This window comes from Puccinia triticina, chromosome 7A (assembly GCF_026914185.1).
Source record: "Puccinia triticina chromosome 7A, complete sequence".
Taxonomy (NCBI): Eukaryota; Fungi; Basidiomycota; class Pucciniomycetes; order Pucciniales; family Pucciniaceae; genus Puccinia; species Puccinia triticina.
The window spans coordinates 1,066,182-1,081,131 of NC_070564.1; the positions used below are offsets into that span (position 1 = coordinate 1,066,182).

Sequence of the window (14,950 nt, forward strand, 5' to 3'; positions counted from 1 at the left end):
TATCATTGGTGGACATGTATCACAGCAGATCACAGCTTGTTGAGTTCTGCACAAGTTCCCCCAATGATGAGCCAGAAAGGTCCCCCCGGAGGATCCCGAGCCAATGCCACCTGCGTGTCCTCCAGTGCCTAGCTTAACACAAGTCCCCTCCGAGGAGGCGCAAAGCGCCTCCGAAGGAGGGGCTTGAATATTATGTCCCAAATTTTGTGTGAGGGCAACCAGCCATTTGGCTGAGGAACACATTACAACCCCCAAATCACCCACAAGCACTCTGATTCTGGTCACGCCTCTCAGACCATTGAAAAGCTTGTGATTTTTTTGGTATTGTCTTTCCCGTTAATCTTGGACCCGGCGCTCTTTTTTTATGGATTTATGCAAGAGGATTTAAAAATTTGAAATTGTGTTTCTGCCTTGGATGTCTCACGGCCTTCATGCTCCCTGTCAGGTCGGAAAGCGGCCGGGTTCTTGGTTGGCCCCTGCGTTGGAGCAGAGGGCAATGAGTTGGAATGCTGAGGCATGGGGCCCAGGGTCTACACACTGCCCTGGTTCTGAATATGAGCTCGGATTTTCACTGGCTCTACTCCAACATCATCTATTGGAGAATGGTGGCTCCAAGGGTAATTTCCGGTGTTGGCCTTGTCTGACAGATGTCAGGATAAAACCCCGGAGAAAAAACAACTGTATGTCTTATGTCAATACCAAGTCAAGGCAAAAGAGGTGCAAGCTTTTTGGTAAAAACAATATATGTACGGCCCTCAAAGCTCAAGGTTTCCATAGCATTAGGAAGCTAGGGGAATGGATAAGTATTGGACATTGGAGCAATCCGCCCAATGCAGGCCCAGATAAGTTCTCGGATAGATCCGGTCCTTATTGCATACACGGCATAAGGCATACAAGCTGGAGAGTAATTTCAAATTTTCTATTAAAATTGTAAATTGATACTTTAAAAACCGTGAGACTTTCCGTGATCCGAGAAAAACAGAATCCAAAGGGTCATCGAACTTTGCTTTACCAAACCTGTAAGTGCCCTTGCCAAAAAAGCTGCTGAGCAGCTTATTTATGGCCAAATTTTCCCAAATAAAAAGCAGGAGATGTCCAAGATGGGCAGCTACAACTGCCCCTCAAGGCATTTGAGAAGGACTCGTGGTTTATTTTTAATTGGGTGTTGAGTTTATTTTTTAGCATTTCCCTGCCAAAATTTGGATGTCCTCAGCCCGGGGGTCCGACTTTACACGTAAGCCTCTCCTTCGGAGACGCTTTGCGCCTCCTTGGAGAGGCTTACACCACGGCTCCACTTGTAAAGTGAGTCGCGCGGCGGGCGGACCCTCCCGTCAGATTTGGGTTGGGCCGTCCTGGCAGGACGTCGAGCAGCCCTTCGGGTTGGCCCAACCCTGCCCGACCACCCGTCGGCTGTTCCTCCCGACAGGGAGGGCAGGCCGACCTCGTCCGACCGTGCCAACCCGCGAGGCAGCATGGTCGGCTTGTCTGATAGGTCCGGCCAACCCACCTGCCCGGCGGGTCAGCATGGTCGGCCGGCCCTTGAGGTTGTCAACAGGTCGGCTGCCCCCGGAAATGAGCCGACCTTCCCGACGAGTCACCGGACTAGTCAACCTGTCCGTCGGCCCAAGGTCAGAAACTCACTTGAAAAAGTGAGTTTCCTGAGACCACCAGTACAATCTGCCGAACGTGCTCGCGGATCGTACATAGAAGAGAAAAAAAAAATAAAGAAAAAAAAATGTTGGACTTCGCAATGTTTGCTTGTCATGATAAGTAAAAAGGGCGGTATATTATTTTGAGTAAGGTGAGCACTGATATCAAGATTGCTGATACTGTAGCGGTTGTAAGCGCTCACACTGTTGAGTGAGCAATTCCAGGATATGTGTTGTAGTCGCCGGATCGACCCTCCAAGTGGGCTGTTTTTGCTGCTTCGGACTCTTCATGACCCTGGGCCCCGCGGCCGACGTCTGGGTAATCCCAGCTCGAAGCCCAACGTCCGGGTAGGATTTGTGGCCTCCGCCGTCAGGGGCAGCCCGACCTTCCCGACATACACTCCTCCCAACGTCCGCAGTGCAAAGTTTTACTGCAGAGGCGGAGAGGGGGTGGCCAACGTCGGGCCGGACGTCCGCCCGCCGTCCAACTGCACCCGTGGTGTAGTTAAGCTCGCTCCAGTGCGTCCGTCTGTCGTTTTGCCCTCGACCGTGGCCCTTACCCCTTCACCTTCAGCACGCGACGAGCATCACACATTTGTCAGAGAAAAGCTATTGATCAGACGATTAGCTGTGTTTGTGTGTGCGATTTCCCAGAAACTCTGATCGATCTACACATCAAATCATGGCCACGGGAGATCCGGAACGATGGGCCTGCGATGGGACTGGCGCCCTTTCACTCCGCCTAGGTAATTCCTTTGGCTTGTTTGTTTCTGCGCCTTCTCAATAGAGGTCTAACATTCCAATTATCATTTCCGATTCTCTTGCCGAATTTGATTTTTACTCTTCTTTTGCGTAGCTCGGCCCAAGGTTGCTGCCGATCAGCTTGCCCCGTCAGAGCAGAATCTCATCTCCAGCTTTCATCCCAAGTTCGTCTATCCACTTTTTGGACAGGAAGAGACGATCTACGGATATGAAGATCTGGATGTTCAGGTCCGTTATATCATTCAGGAGGTTCACTGATACCTACCAGTAAAATCCCGGAATGCACTCCAGCCACTGGATACGACTAACTCGCTATGGCTCTTGATCACCTGACAAAAAATCATTAGCTGGCGTTCAACTCATCAACCCTGAAGAACTATCTTTCGATTAGTTACGCCGCAGTGTTGCCCGACAAAGCTGATTCAATCGAAGAGATTTTCTACAAATATATCCCGCCAGATTATACCAAATCGGAGGCAGCCTTCAACAACGATCTTGAGTCTTCCGAAACGAAGAAATTCACACCACCTGGGAAGAAAATATCTTCTTATCGCTCTTTGCCCTCGAAGGGAAAAACAAAATCTGAACATTTTCTCACTGCTAAACGCTGGGAAAGGTGCATGAATCTTCAGATGGAGGACGAACAAGATGTGATCTATGAACTTTGGGCCGCCAATTGGAAAACTCCCGGCTTCCGTGAATACCATCGTAGAATGCAGATCCTTGTGTTGCTCTACATCGAAGGAGGTACTTATATCGAAGAAGACGACGATCGTTGGGAGTTTGTCGTGCTGTTAGTATCCATGAACAACTCAATGGACTACCGGTCAAACGTCTGAGCTCATCCACAAACTTCGCCCTTTTTTGTCAACAAATAATAAAAAAAAGGTTTGAGAGAAGGAAACTGAAGTCGTCAGACGAAGACGCGAACCCTTACAGCTATCATTTCTGCGGTTATGTTTCACTGTATTCGTTTTATCACTACCCGTCTTCGATTCGACTACGGCTTTCTCAGTTCATAGTTCTGCCGCCCTATCAATTGAATGGGCATGGATGTAAGTGGAATCACTTGACACGTGCTTGTCAACACGTATCCATTTTTGAAGCCCTCTCTGAGTGAAACTCGATCATTTTACCTTTTGTAGCTATGCTATATTCCCAAATTTTCCAATATTTACTGACTCGGCCTGAAGTTGCCGAGTTAACTCTCGAGGATCCATCGGAATCGTTTGAAGATTTAAGAGACAAAGAAGACTTGAAACTGTTATTCGAGAATAAAGTGTTTGATGAGAAATCCATCAGTGAATTGGTACCTGTTCCGATGGAATGGTATGAAAGTACGAGAACAAAATGGAAGTTGGCTAATGTGAGTCAGTTTTGTTAATGAGCAAGCGGGATTAGTTTGCGCGATTTGCATGAGCTGATTGGAGGCGCGCATATACAGAGGCAATTTGCCCGGTTGTTAGAAATAGCTCTGCGATGGAAATTCACAGCACCCAAAGAGTCTGATCCAAAATTAGAACGACTGTATCGAATAGCGGTTAAAGAACGCCTTTATCGGTCAGTGTCATTCTGGGTTCTTCAAGTGAGTATGTGGACCACTCAACCTGTTGACTTTCTTTCTTCCAGGTTTAACTATGACAGTCTAGTCGATCTTTCCAAGGAGGAACGACGAGAAAAATTACAGGATACCTTCCAAAATGTCATGGATGATTATGATCGTCTCTTGCGAGGTGAAAGGCGAGAAATTGATTGAACTTCCTGCTCAGTAATAAAATCTTTTCACATTTCAAGTTTGTTTCCAGGTTGCCCGTAATACAAAACGAAACAGCCCATTAAAACATCAGTGGCACAGTTCTTTTCTCATCAAGTATTGAAGCATTCACTCACTATGATTTGTTTCGGTGGCAACTTAACATACTCTAATGACAGTCCCCTTAGGCACATTATTTTGCCCGTTATTGGGGAGCTGGAAAGCACATGCCTTGTTAACTTCCCTAAGCCCTTTCAAACAGCGTGCCTAGAGACTGAGACGGTGTGGGGCTTTCATCTGACAAGTTTTCTCAAACAGAAGGTGACGTTCTATGACCTCAGTCACAAAGGCTTGTGAGCATGACAGACTAGCACCATATGTCCGCGGACTTGAGGGGTAAAGTTGTTGCCTTCAAGCGAAATATTTTGTGGATTGGATTGCAACCTGCTTTGTTTAGGTGCATGAAAGCGGAAGAGGTTCAGAACTCTCGAGCGTGTGATGGGCGGCCTTCTTTTTAGCTATTGATCCTTCACAAGCACAATCAAGTCGCTCGGAGCAGCTACGACCTTGTGGATTTAATGGATTTGATCCTTACGAGTCTACGTGATGCGCATCAGATGGAGTAGATGACATGTGCAGCTGGACGATACCGACGGTCTGATGTACAATACGAAGTGGCAATGGTTTTCTTAGTTCATTCGTTCATAATCCAATCTATCTTGCTGAAATGTTGATCAATAAATTCAGTTCCGAACTCATCTACCTTATCTCGCAACTGCTCATATATGTTGAGTCCCGGGGTTAGTGATGAAGGGACGTTGTACTGCCTCTGATCTTGAAAGAAGAGACGCCGCTAGTTGAACCCTTACAGTTTCAATGAAGAACTGCCTTACCGCCAGTCGACACAAGAAATGCAGCGGGTTTGGGATGCCACGTTATTGCATTTCATTCAGATATTGTTCGTACCACAGTCATGCAAACACCCAGATAGATGGACCAAATGAACAGACAACCCAAAGCGTTACAATTTTGTTTGTGATTTATGATGATAGTAATTTGACGATAATGATAACGATAATAAGACGAAGTGTACAAGTGGCTAAGATACTGATACTGGAACCATAGCCCAGGGGAGTGGTTCCCTGGCTCCCAAAAGAAAAGATAGTACAAGAAAGACGCGTAGCTTTCGGAAGATGAGTGGACGTATCAATTCTCATGGAACCTGAGTCACCTGCGATTTATACATGGCAGGGTACTTCGAATGATGTTCCACTCTTAGATGATGAAACCCCATTGAATTGGTAATACGCCGGTTTCTTGCGCGCCGATGGCATTGTAAGCTCCAGTGGACATCTGTGAAAAAACGTTTAGCAGTCAGGAATGCTGAGTTTTTGTTTTAATGATTCGAGAATGGACTCACATCGAGTGAAGTGGGTGAGGGACAACCGGGGCACATGTCTTGAACCTTGGCGGTAACTGACTTCCCGTTGGCAGTGTTCATGATCATCACGTCTTTTCCACAGTGGGCACCGTTGGCGTATAAACCTGGAGGTAAAGCGACCAAGGGGGTGCTGTCAGAGTTGGCAGTGCCGCAAGCGCCGATTCCTCCTTCCTGCGATGGTCGAACACAAGATTGTGGTTAGCGACTAGCTATGATAGTCAATCAAAGAAATGCCTAAACTGACTTGGTAAAAGAAGGTGGCCTTGGCCCCACCGTCAGCTCCAAATACTTGAGAGAGTCCGCTCAAAACGTTTCCGGCAGCAGAGCCGACGTCCGAAAGGACGGATTTCGCAGGCTTCGATTGAGCCTTTTCGGAAGCAGCTTTGTCCGCGGCCGCTTTGTCGGCGGCCGCTTGGTCGGCGGCAGCTTGGTCGGCGGCAGCTTTGTCGGCGGCGGCTTTATCTGCGGCGGCTTTGTCGGCAGCAGCTTGATCGGCGGCAGCTCTGTCTGCGGCGGCCTTGTCAGCGGCGGCTTTGTCGGTAGCGGCTTTGTCGGTGGCGGCTTTGTCGGTGGCGGCTTTGTCAGAAACGGCTCGGTCAGTGGCGGCTTGTGCATCTGCAGCATCTTTGGCAGCTTTGGTGGCGGCTCCTTTTGCGTCGGCAGCGGCTTGGGCATCGCTAGCAGCTTTCGCGTCGGCCGCAGCTTTGGACTCGGCATCCGATTTGGCTTTGGCAGCAGCTGCATCTGCGTCAGACTTGGCTTTTGCGGCAGCTGCATCGGCGGCTTTTATGTCAACAGAGTGATCAACAAATTGCACGGGAGCAACAGGCAGCTGGGCCTCAACCTTAGCAGCAGCCTGAAAGAAATTGAGATTAGATATCAGCTGGGCAGAGGAAAATTATACTCCGCGGATTGTATTACTGGGCTTACATTAGCATCGAGCTCCTTGGGGGCAGTCACAACGGTTTGGTTGGCAACCTTGACAGCCTTGCAAGCAGTGATGTTTGCGATGCTAGCATTGAAGAATCGAGTGAGGTTGGCTGGTAAGAACTGGGTGATGTTGGCCATCCCAGAAATGTTGGAGTTCAAAAAGTACGTGAGGTTGCCAAAGTCGGTGCTGTTCATGGTGTAGTTTAAGGAATGAGACACGTTGGCGAAGTGTGAGGAATTGGCCAAAAGGGACACTTGACGCGAAATTTCAGCCAACTGGGCAAGCTGGGCAGCTGTAGGCACATCGGAGGTATTGCAGCCCTAATTGATACAATGATGGAGATTAGTAAGGTTTTCATGTTGCAAGAGTGACAGAGCGTGACTTACCCCGGCGGATTCGAGAGCTCGGATGGTGCCGTTCGGGATGAATACCGGTTTGCCTTCTTGTCCAGCTGTGAGGTTACCAGTGACATCGCTAGACTTCAAGATATAAAGGGCCTTAACCATACTCTCAGCATCAAGGTTGCATTCCAACGGGATATCTTTGAGGTTTTCGGTCTTCAAACGAGGGTGACAGCAGGTATCGAAGAAAGTCTGCCCTTTACGTAAGTTACAGCCGAGAGCCAGGTACCGAAAATGATACTGCTGGTAGTCCTCCAAGGAAGCACTGGCCCAATTGGCCGGTGGGGCTTGGGCTACAAAGGTGAGACGACGATGCAATTTCGCCGAATGACTAGCATGATAGTCTGCGTTAGAGGAAGGGAAAAAATTATGATAGTTGACATTCACGGTTTACTTACGGTACAAGGACTGCTTCGACAGGAAGCAAGGAAGTGGCCAGGCAGATGGCCATGAGGACATTGATGAGTGTGGTAGACATGATGTCGGTCTTGGAATAATCGCCAGCAAAATGAAAGAATGAACGAGGGCGATGGGTAAAGGGAGGAAAGAGGAAGCGGATTGGACGAGTTATTAATACGAGGGCAGCTCAGGCACAAAACTGAAGAGCGCGCGGCTTACCGGAAATAAGACGATTTGGTTCTAGGATAGTGAAGGATTGTGTTTTGGACGAGTCACAACGGAAGTCGGGAAGAAGGCTTTCTGGGGTTGTGGTCAAGAAGAATTCCTACCTTTGTGAAGAAACGGCTATTGAGGGAAGAAGTTAGCTAATTGATCGAGGGTCAGACCAAACGTGCCCTTGGGGCACGGGGCGACTGAGGCATAGACCTCACGCATAGATATAAGTAGAACGTCCCGGAGGGTAATAGACTGACGAGCTCACGTTAGCGGATTTGCGTTAGACGGTGCAAAGAAAGGTAGATCTGGTGATGACTCAGTATATAGATGATAGTGCCGAATGCTGAAGGATACAAACACCCTTGCGCAACGGTAGAAGAGAGTTGGGATACAGGGCAAGCGTTGAGCTTTGAAGGAACTGATTTCTGAATCTAAATGAAGGACGTTGTGGATCCTTTTGCAATGGGCCGAGTCGGCGCCAATTTATAGCAAAACATGAATGGCGAATAATCAAAGGGTGTGGCCTACCCGGTAGCTACTGGCTGGAGCTGATGCTACAGCCAGGTTGTGCCTGAGGCCCAGGCCGGAAACAAACAGAACGGACGAGTGGACCAGCCCGCTCACGGACAGCTGTTTTATTTGGGAAAGTGGCCCAGCTCACAGACAGATCCTGGAGACAGTCCAGTCCTGGAAAGCCCCTGGCCCTGCCCCACTGAACAATGCCATAAAGAATCACCCGGCCTTTGTCCCGCTTCAAGAACATCTTACTCCAATTGTCTTGCCTCCATCTTTCTAGCCCGGATTGCCCGAGCCAGCACGATGTGTTGGACTGAGAAGGGCAACCAGCTGGCTATCCTATGTGTCTTCGGTGCAAAACAGATCTATGGGTTATCTTCCCGATATAGTGAAATAGAGTTACATCCTGAGGTTGTCCGTCGATTGGATGCAAATGCATGTCTCGGCCGAAGTTTCCTTGAGAAAGTCTTCGGAGGCAAACACTCTACTGTAACTGGGTTCCATGGATAATTGCTGGCATCCACCTGCAATGACGCAGTTCCATGTACCACGTTTGTATGATCGAAGCACCAGGAAAGACAATTGTCGCTGGGTACAAGCTCCTACAATCGCCGTCACTCGCGATCAAGTGTGATTCACATTTTTTGCTTTTGGGAGTGACATTCCTCCTGCAGGGCTATCCTGTGGCTGTTATGAAGCGTCAGTATGTAGCTGGGTGACTGCCGGCAGGATCCAATACAGCCCACCGGTGACATCACAGTCCTGAGGCCAAACTAAAGGCACCAGTTCATTGGTCTCTGAGCTGACGATGACCCTGATCAAGGAAAGAAGTGGAGTTGGATGCTTGCGTCTTGCGATTCCTGCGTATGTATACAGATCATCTATGGTCATTTTAAGGTTGCATTGTCCCTGAGCTCGGAAAGAACTTGCAGAGTCGCCAGCTTTCTGGTTGGATTTGTGTCCTGGTGGGATTTTTGCTCAAGTGGAATCTGGTGATGAGCGAACGTTGTACAAGATTTGATTCGTGAATGGTGCGGATTTCAGATCACCCACCGCAGAATTTAGAAATAATCAGGATCAACCTGGGAAGGGCCTCGGTGAGCTATAAAAAGAATACATATCATCTGTTGAAATTTGAGCACATATCTGTGCGTGCGTATGCCTGAAGTTGCACATGAGCCACTATTGCTGAGGAATACATAAATAGCAGGGGCTGAGATGCTACCCTCTGATCATCCTCATCAAAAAAGCAATACCCTATGCCATTGAGGTTTCATTTTATTATTTTAGTCAAAATACATTGGTAGCGTCTCTGCGACTCGAGCTGATAGGTTAACGAAAGGGGAAGAGAGCTTGTGCTACTCCAAGTTGGCGTTTACAGCCAGGTCTACGATTGTCCAGCATAGCTACGTGGAGGGCTGCGTAGAGGGTGATCCGGAATATTTCGAGTAGTGGGAGGAGTTGGGGCAATACAGTATAGGGGACAATCTGACTCCAGGAACGGACATCATAACCACTTTCGTGCTGACCTGTGCTGACTTGTGGGTCGACAAATAACATCTGATGAATTATATTCACCAAAAACAACACTGTGTTGAGAGCATCTCCAGCAGAGCTTGGACCGCGCGAGTTTTGGACTCGTTTGGCAGGTCACTCCACATTTCGGGGGTCCAGCAGACCCATTAAACGACCGAACTTAGCTAAGTCCCTCGATCGGAGGCGCGCAAGCGCTGTCGCGAAGCGACCCACCGAAGGAGGGACTTACGCCCTACCTCGCAAAACCTAACTTAACACAAGTCCCCCCTGGTGGGAGCGCTGTGGCTGGCGGCGAAGCCGCCCCTCCCGCAGGGAGGGACTTGTGCATTATCCCAAATTTTACGCGGGAGCAGAAAGTTCATTTGGCTGAGAGGTTTTTAAAAATTTTATAGCTCCTCCCCCAGCCTCTCCACCAATATGCCCTATCTGTACCCTATGCTACTTTTCTTTCTCTACATTTTGGTCTACTCAGATTTTTTCTATCTCAATCTGTTGACCTTTTCAAAAGATCAAAAATGCACAAGTCTTCCAAATGAGGCTCCACTTGTTTGGGACTCCAGGAGTTGTTTTTCTGGCTACAAGATAGATAAGTGGCTCAAATTCCTTGCAAGAACAGAACCTACAGCTCTGTGTATTCAGTTTTTCTATATTGGTTGGGATTTTTAGTGTAGCAGATCCTTTCTGCTCCTGCTTAAATCAAGACATAACTCATAAGCCTCTCCTGCGGAGAGCCCTCCGGGCGGGGTTCCCCGGACCCTCCGTTCAAGAGGCTTAGTTAAGCTAGTCGCAAAACAGTAGGCAGCAGAAATCCCATTTGGCTGGGGAAAATTTTCAAAATCTTCAACTCTTGATATCTCAACTCAAGTAAAAGCCATCAAAAATCTGAGCAGACAGATTTGTCCGCCTACATCTGCCCTTTCACTTTCCACCTTCCTGAGGTCGGATCCCTCCAAAAACACTCTTGAATCCCAAATGAAACAAAAAGGAGTTCATGGGTTTTGGGAGGGCATTGTTCAAACAGGCCTCAGTCAAAGCCATACTTTTGACACCTGTCAAAACCTAGCAGCTCTTATTTATTTTTTTAAAAATCAAGCTCATGTGTTACAGGTAAAAGAAAGATACCAGCAGAGAGCCATGCTTCTTGGCTATTTCTTGAAGCAGCTGACTTGGCCCCAGCTGTCCTTGCATAGCCTCAACGGAGGGACAAGCAAAAAAGGCTGAAAACAGACATCTGCTGCCTACTCATTTGCGAGGTAGGGCATAAGTCCCTCCTTCGGAGGATTGCTTCGCGACAGCGCTCGCGCACCTCCAATCAAGGGACTTAGCTAAGTTCGTTAAACGACCTGTGATCAATCCAGGTCCATCCCATCCCAGACCGCGGCTGACTACAAACCCCATCCCATCGCCACCCGGGACCCAGGCTGCTACACACCAGACATCGCCCACTTGCCAGTCATCACCCGCGCCAACAACATGATTGATCCAACTCTGCAAGATCCTGCTCCTAGCCCTCCACCAAGAACACCGTCTCCACAAGTTGAAAATCATCAACCCACTCAAGGAAAGAAAGCCAACAAGCCTGCAAACAAAAAAACACCAAAGACCAAAACTGCAGCCATAAGCAAGCATCCTCATGGCGCATGATATCTTTTGATACAGCAAAAACCCAAGCTGACCAGCGGCGTTCCGCTTCTGGACAAAATATTGATTGTATGCCACAACTTCATTGAGAATTTGGACAAATAAGCTTTGGTGCATTCGGAATCGTCGGCAAAAAATTTCTTCCGGATATGACGGGTTATCAGAAAAATAATCTTTGTGAAGCTGAAGTTCACCTTTGCAGTGTTCACGATTGATTGTTTGTCGGCCAACAGTGGATCCTCCTCCCCTTCAAGGTTCATCGCGCTTGCCTGAGATAATTCAATCAAATGTGTGGTAGGCCACGAAGTTGTTGTTGTTGTCCATGAAGTTGAGTAACTCGATTGAATTCATCCTGGTGCTGTTTTGAAGGGCAATCTGGCTATCCACCCCCGGTGTGATCGCCAGTCTGCTGTGGAGCTGCTGTGAAACAGCTGAGACAGTGGTGTGAAAGGTGGTCCAGGCCGGCTATAGCTCGTGGGTCCCATCCCCGCTCTGCTGGAGATGCTCTGACGTGCTTGAAAGTGGGCAAGTTAAGTCGTGACATGCTTAAAAGTGGGCAAGTTAAGTGTTGACATAGGCGCGTTCTGTCATGGGGCAAGCTGGCAATGGGCGTACATCTGCGTATTGTGTTTTGAAGAATCCTTGGACGGATCTGCAGGATTTTCCTGGATTTTTGCCCAAGGTTCAAGCCTCTCCACCATTGCTGTCCTTTGGTTTTTACCCCTCCAAGGCCATGATGTTGTCATTGACGATCATCTTGGACACAGCTGCCAGTAGACCATGCACCCGCAGAGCGCAGAGCGGTCAACTAGCATCCGCCCTCATCCGCCCCTCCACCACGGTCAAATAGACCATACCCTTGAAGACTCAGCGGAACAGATGTCACGATTTGGAATTGATCTGTTTGGTAGGGAAGACCCACCCCCAGGGTACCTCTCTGCTAGCGAGCTCTGGCGCATTCGCCAAATTGGCCTGCCACCAGCTCGAATCACTGTAAGTCCAGAGCATTCTAGCCTTTTCCAAATCATCCATGTGGATGTTAATTTTTATTTGTTTTTCTGCATGCAGCAGCAGGTAATCCACTGCACCACGTCCTTTAAGCTGTTCTTCTGCAAGCTGGGTCAGAAGGACGCATGGAATACAATTCAGCCACGTCAAAAGTCTTTTGAGGTCACCGTCTCGGCTGGATTGATGAGTCGCGAGGAATTTTGAACTCTTATTGCAGTGGGGTGCAACAAAGATTCCGCCGGCGCTGGCGATCTCATACTCAATCCCGCAGCTTCGGGAGTTTTGGATTCAGAGATTGATTGGAAAATATCGATGGGTCTGAAGGTTACCCCTGAATATAAAAAATCAGCTAAACAGACTCTGAACGACGATGAAAAGTTTGAAAAATGGATGAAATATGTGGTGGACCTTGGCCTTGACCACACGCCGGCAACATTGGAGATTGTTATGGAAAATCCGGTGACAAAAGCGAAACAACAGAAGGTTGCTGTTGCTTTCCAACATCACCTTCTAACTCAGCGGGCTGCGATTGAGGCAAGTGGATCGAACTCACAAGGCTTGAGTGATGTCCCTCCGGTCCAAGATCTTGCACCGACCAATTTTCAAGCCCGAAATGTTGTGATGAACCAGATCTATGCAAGCCACCTGCCGAACAAAAAGTACAAAACCCGGATGCCTGTCTATATTGATCCAGCGGACCCGACTCGCTACATTCCGTTGACCAGCGGGGTGGTCACGAAGTGGGCTCAAGCCATAGTGAGTATCTTCAAAGCTGTTAGTTGATGTATCAACTGTTGAATTTAAACATTGTATTGGTTTTAGATCCAAAAAGTCAAGGGAGTGAACATCCGCGCACCCCCGGCCAACATCAAGTTTGAGAAATTATCATTGGCCAAAAAACAAAATCTCAACACTGTTGACTTTGATGATGGCCGTTGCCACCGCAGCCCATCAGCTGATTCGACTGCTTCTGTCATCGAACCCAATGAGCAGCTACTCCAGGAATATATTGACTTTGTCAAGATACGTCCCAATAAGCGCAATCAGGTCCTGGCGGTACTTGATGAGAAAGATGTAACGCATCCTGACATGTTCCTTTTGACGATGTTGTAGACGGAAAGGTTCCACTACATCAAAAATAAAAAAATCTCTGTTTTCTTTTCTTTACATAACATTCATCAGAAATCATGGACTATGGCGCAAGGACGGGACTCTACAGGACTAGAAGTTACATTCCAAGCTACATATACACCTCACCTCCTATTACAACCTCACGTTTACATACACAACCCAGCTGCAGGACAGCTACACATACTCATTTACACTGCATAGTATATACATACATTCTAAACTAGTGGATTTTCACAACTGACAGCTGCAGGCAACATCATAGAAGTACCACATTAAATCCCTCATGTTCTGACCAATCATAGTCACTCATTCAGATGTTTGTACCTTCTACACGTCATGTACATTCCTGACCAACCACATTCACTCATCCAGTTTCCCTGCAGCTAAAATCCCTCATACAGGGCTTCCTTGTAGCTAAATTCCCTCACATTTGTCTATATAAGGAGCTCTCTCCCCCCCCCTCAGTTGTCTTTCCCTCAGTTCAGTACCCACCTATCACATACCCCACAACATTACATACCATCCAAACCCTCTACACATTATAACAACCCTTACCAACTCAATAACAACTGAACTCACTCTCATATTCTCATATCTCTCACCTCAGTATTACAGTCACCCCAACATTTACATAAACAACCTTATATACATTTAACAACCTACATACATAACAACCCTTACAATAACAATATCAACAAATTATTCAGTGTCATCAACAAGCTCATCTTGAACCAACCAACCCTATCACTTCATTAAAACTTGCCAAGCTTACCTTGGTGGGTCTTGTTTTCTGGTAGTATAGAAGGGCAGAGTTTGCACCTCCATCATCCCCTTCTCCATTCAGCAAAAGGTTCTCAGGAACACTTTTGAGTCTTACAACAAGCATCACTGCCAGAAAGATGGCTCAATGGGGCTTGAGTGATGGTATAATTGCTCAGCTACGCGACAATGTCTTTAAATTCAAAAATCACATTGTTAAAAATTAAACATGGACTCTAGTTTCTATTTTTGACTCCTTTATAGGATGATACCCTTGCTTCAGCCAGCCCTGTTGAGTCTTAGCAATTTACCCTGACCTGATTGTATATTTTAACCATTCTGCTTCCATCTTTTGATCATCTAGTCTTATTGCTCAAATCTGATTATGTTTTAGTATACCATACATATCTACCTAGCCTTATAATCCTACCCTCTTGATTCCAATGCTCCGCTCAACAATTTTGTATTATCCCAATTGACATTCCTCTTAAAAAGACACTTTGCTATCCAACTCAATTGAAATTCTTTATTTCTGTTCCAAACTTGTATGCCACCCAATGTTGCTCCGGGGCAAGATCTTTCGGCTTCAACAAGAAAGAGTTTTACTTATATAAGAGAGTAAAGCAATAATCAGTGAGATTCAAAACAAGCAAAGAACAGTATTACAACTTTTGTAAGGGAATGCAGTTAAGTACTTTACACCAGGAAAAAAGCATGATCACTTGCCAACAAGTGACATAGCAAAGTACAAAGGGGCCTTTGTACTTTTTGATGTCACTTGCAGACAAGTGATCATTGTTTTTTCCT

The 14,950-nt window shown here is 47.3% G+C and overlaps 3 protein-coding genes across 3 annotated transcripts; 1 reads left to right on the forward strand and 2 right to left on the reverse strand.

The window, feature by feature from the left end:
• Positions 1 to 2,331: 2,331 nt before the first annotated feature.
• PtA15_7A129 (uncharacterized protein) lies at positions 2,332 to 4,167 on the forward strand (the record flags this gene model as incomplete). Its single annotated transcript, XM_053170703.1, has 7 exons — positions 2,332 to 2,395; positions 2,506 to 2,639; positions 2,759 to 3,204; positions 3,300 to 3,466; positions 3,557 to 3,777; positions 3,856 to 3,971; positions 4,041 to 4,167. 7 exons carry the CDS (start codon positions 2,332 to 2,334, stop codon positions 4,165 to 4,167), a joined length of 1,275 nt encoding a protein of 424 aa, XP_053021958.1.
• Positions 4,168 to 5,439: 1,272 nt separating this feature from the next.
• PtA15_7A130 (uncharacterized protein) lies at positions 5,440 to 7,415 on the reverse strand (the record flags this gene model as incomplete). Its single annotated transcript, XM_053170705.1, has 6 exons — positions 5,440 to 5,517; positions 5,585 to 5,776; positions 5,850 to 6,461; positions 6,536 to 6,856; positions 6,923 to 7,268; positions 7,336 to 7,415. The coding sequence occupies 6 exons, from the start codon at positions 7,413 to 7,415 to the stop codon at positions 5,440 to 5,442; spliced, it is 1,629 nt and encodes a 542-aa protein (XP_053021959.1).
• Positions 7,416 to 9,400: 1,985 nt separating this feature from the next.
• Positions 9,401 to 9,628, reverse strand: PtA15_7A131 (uncharacterized protein; the record flags this gene model as incomplete). Its single annotated transcript, XM_053170706.1, has 2 exons — positions 9,401 to 9,556; positions 9,608 to 9,628. 2 exons carry the CDS (start codon positions 9,626 to 9,628, stop codon positions 9,401 to 9,403), a joined length of 177 nt encoding a protein of 58 aa, XP_053021960.1.
• Between the last annotated feature and the right edge of the window lie 5,322 nt (positions 9,629 to 14,950).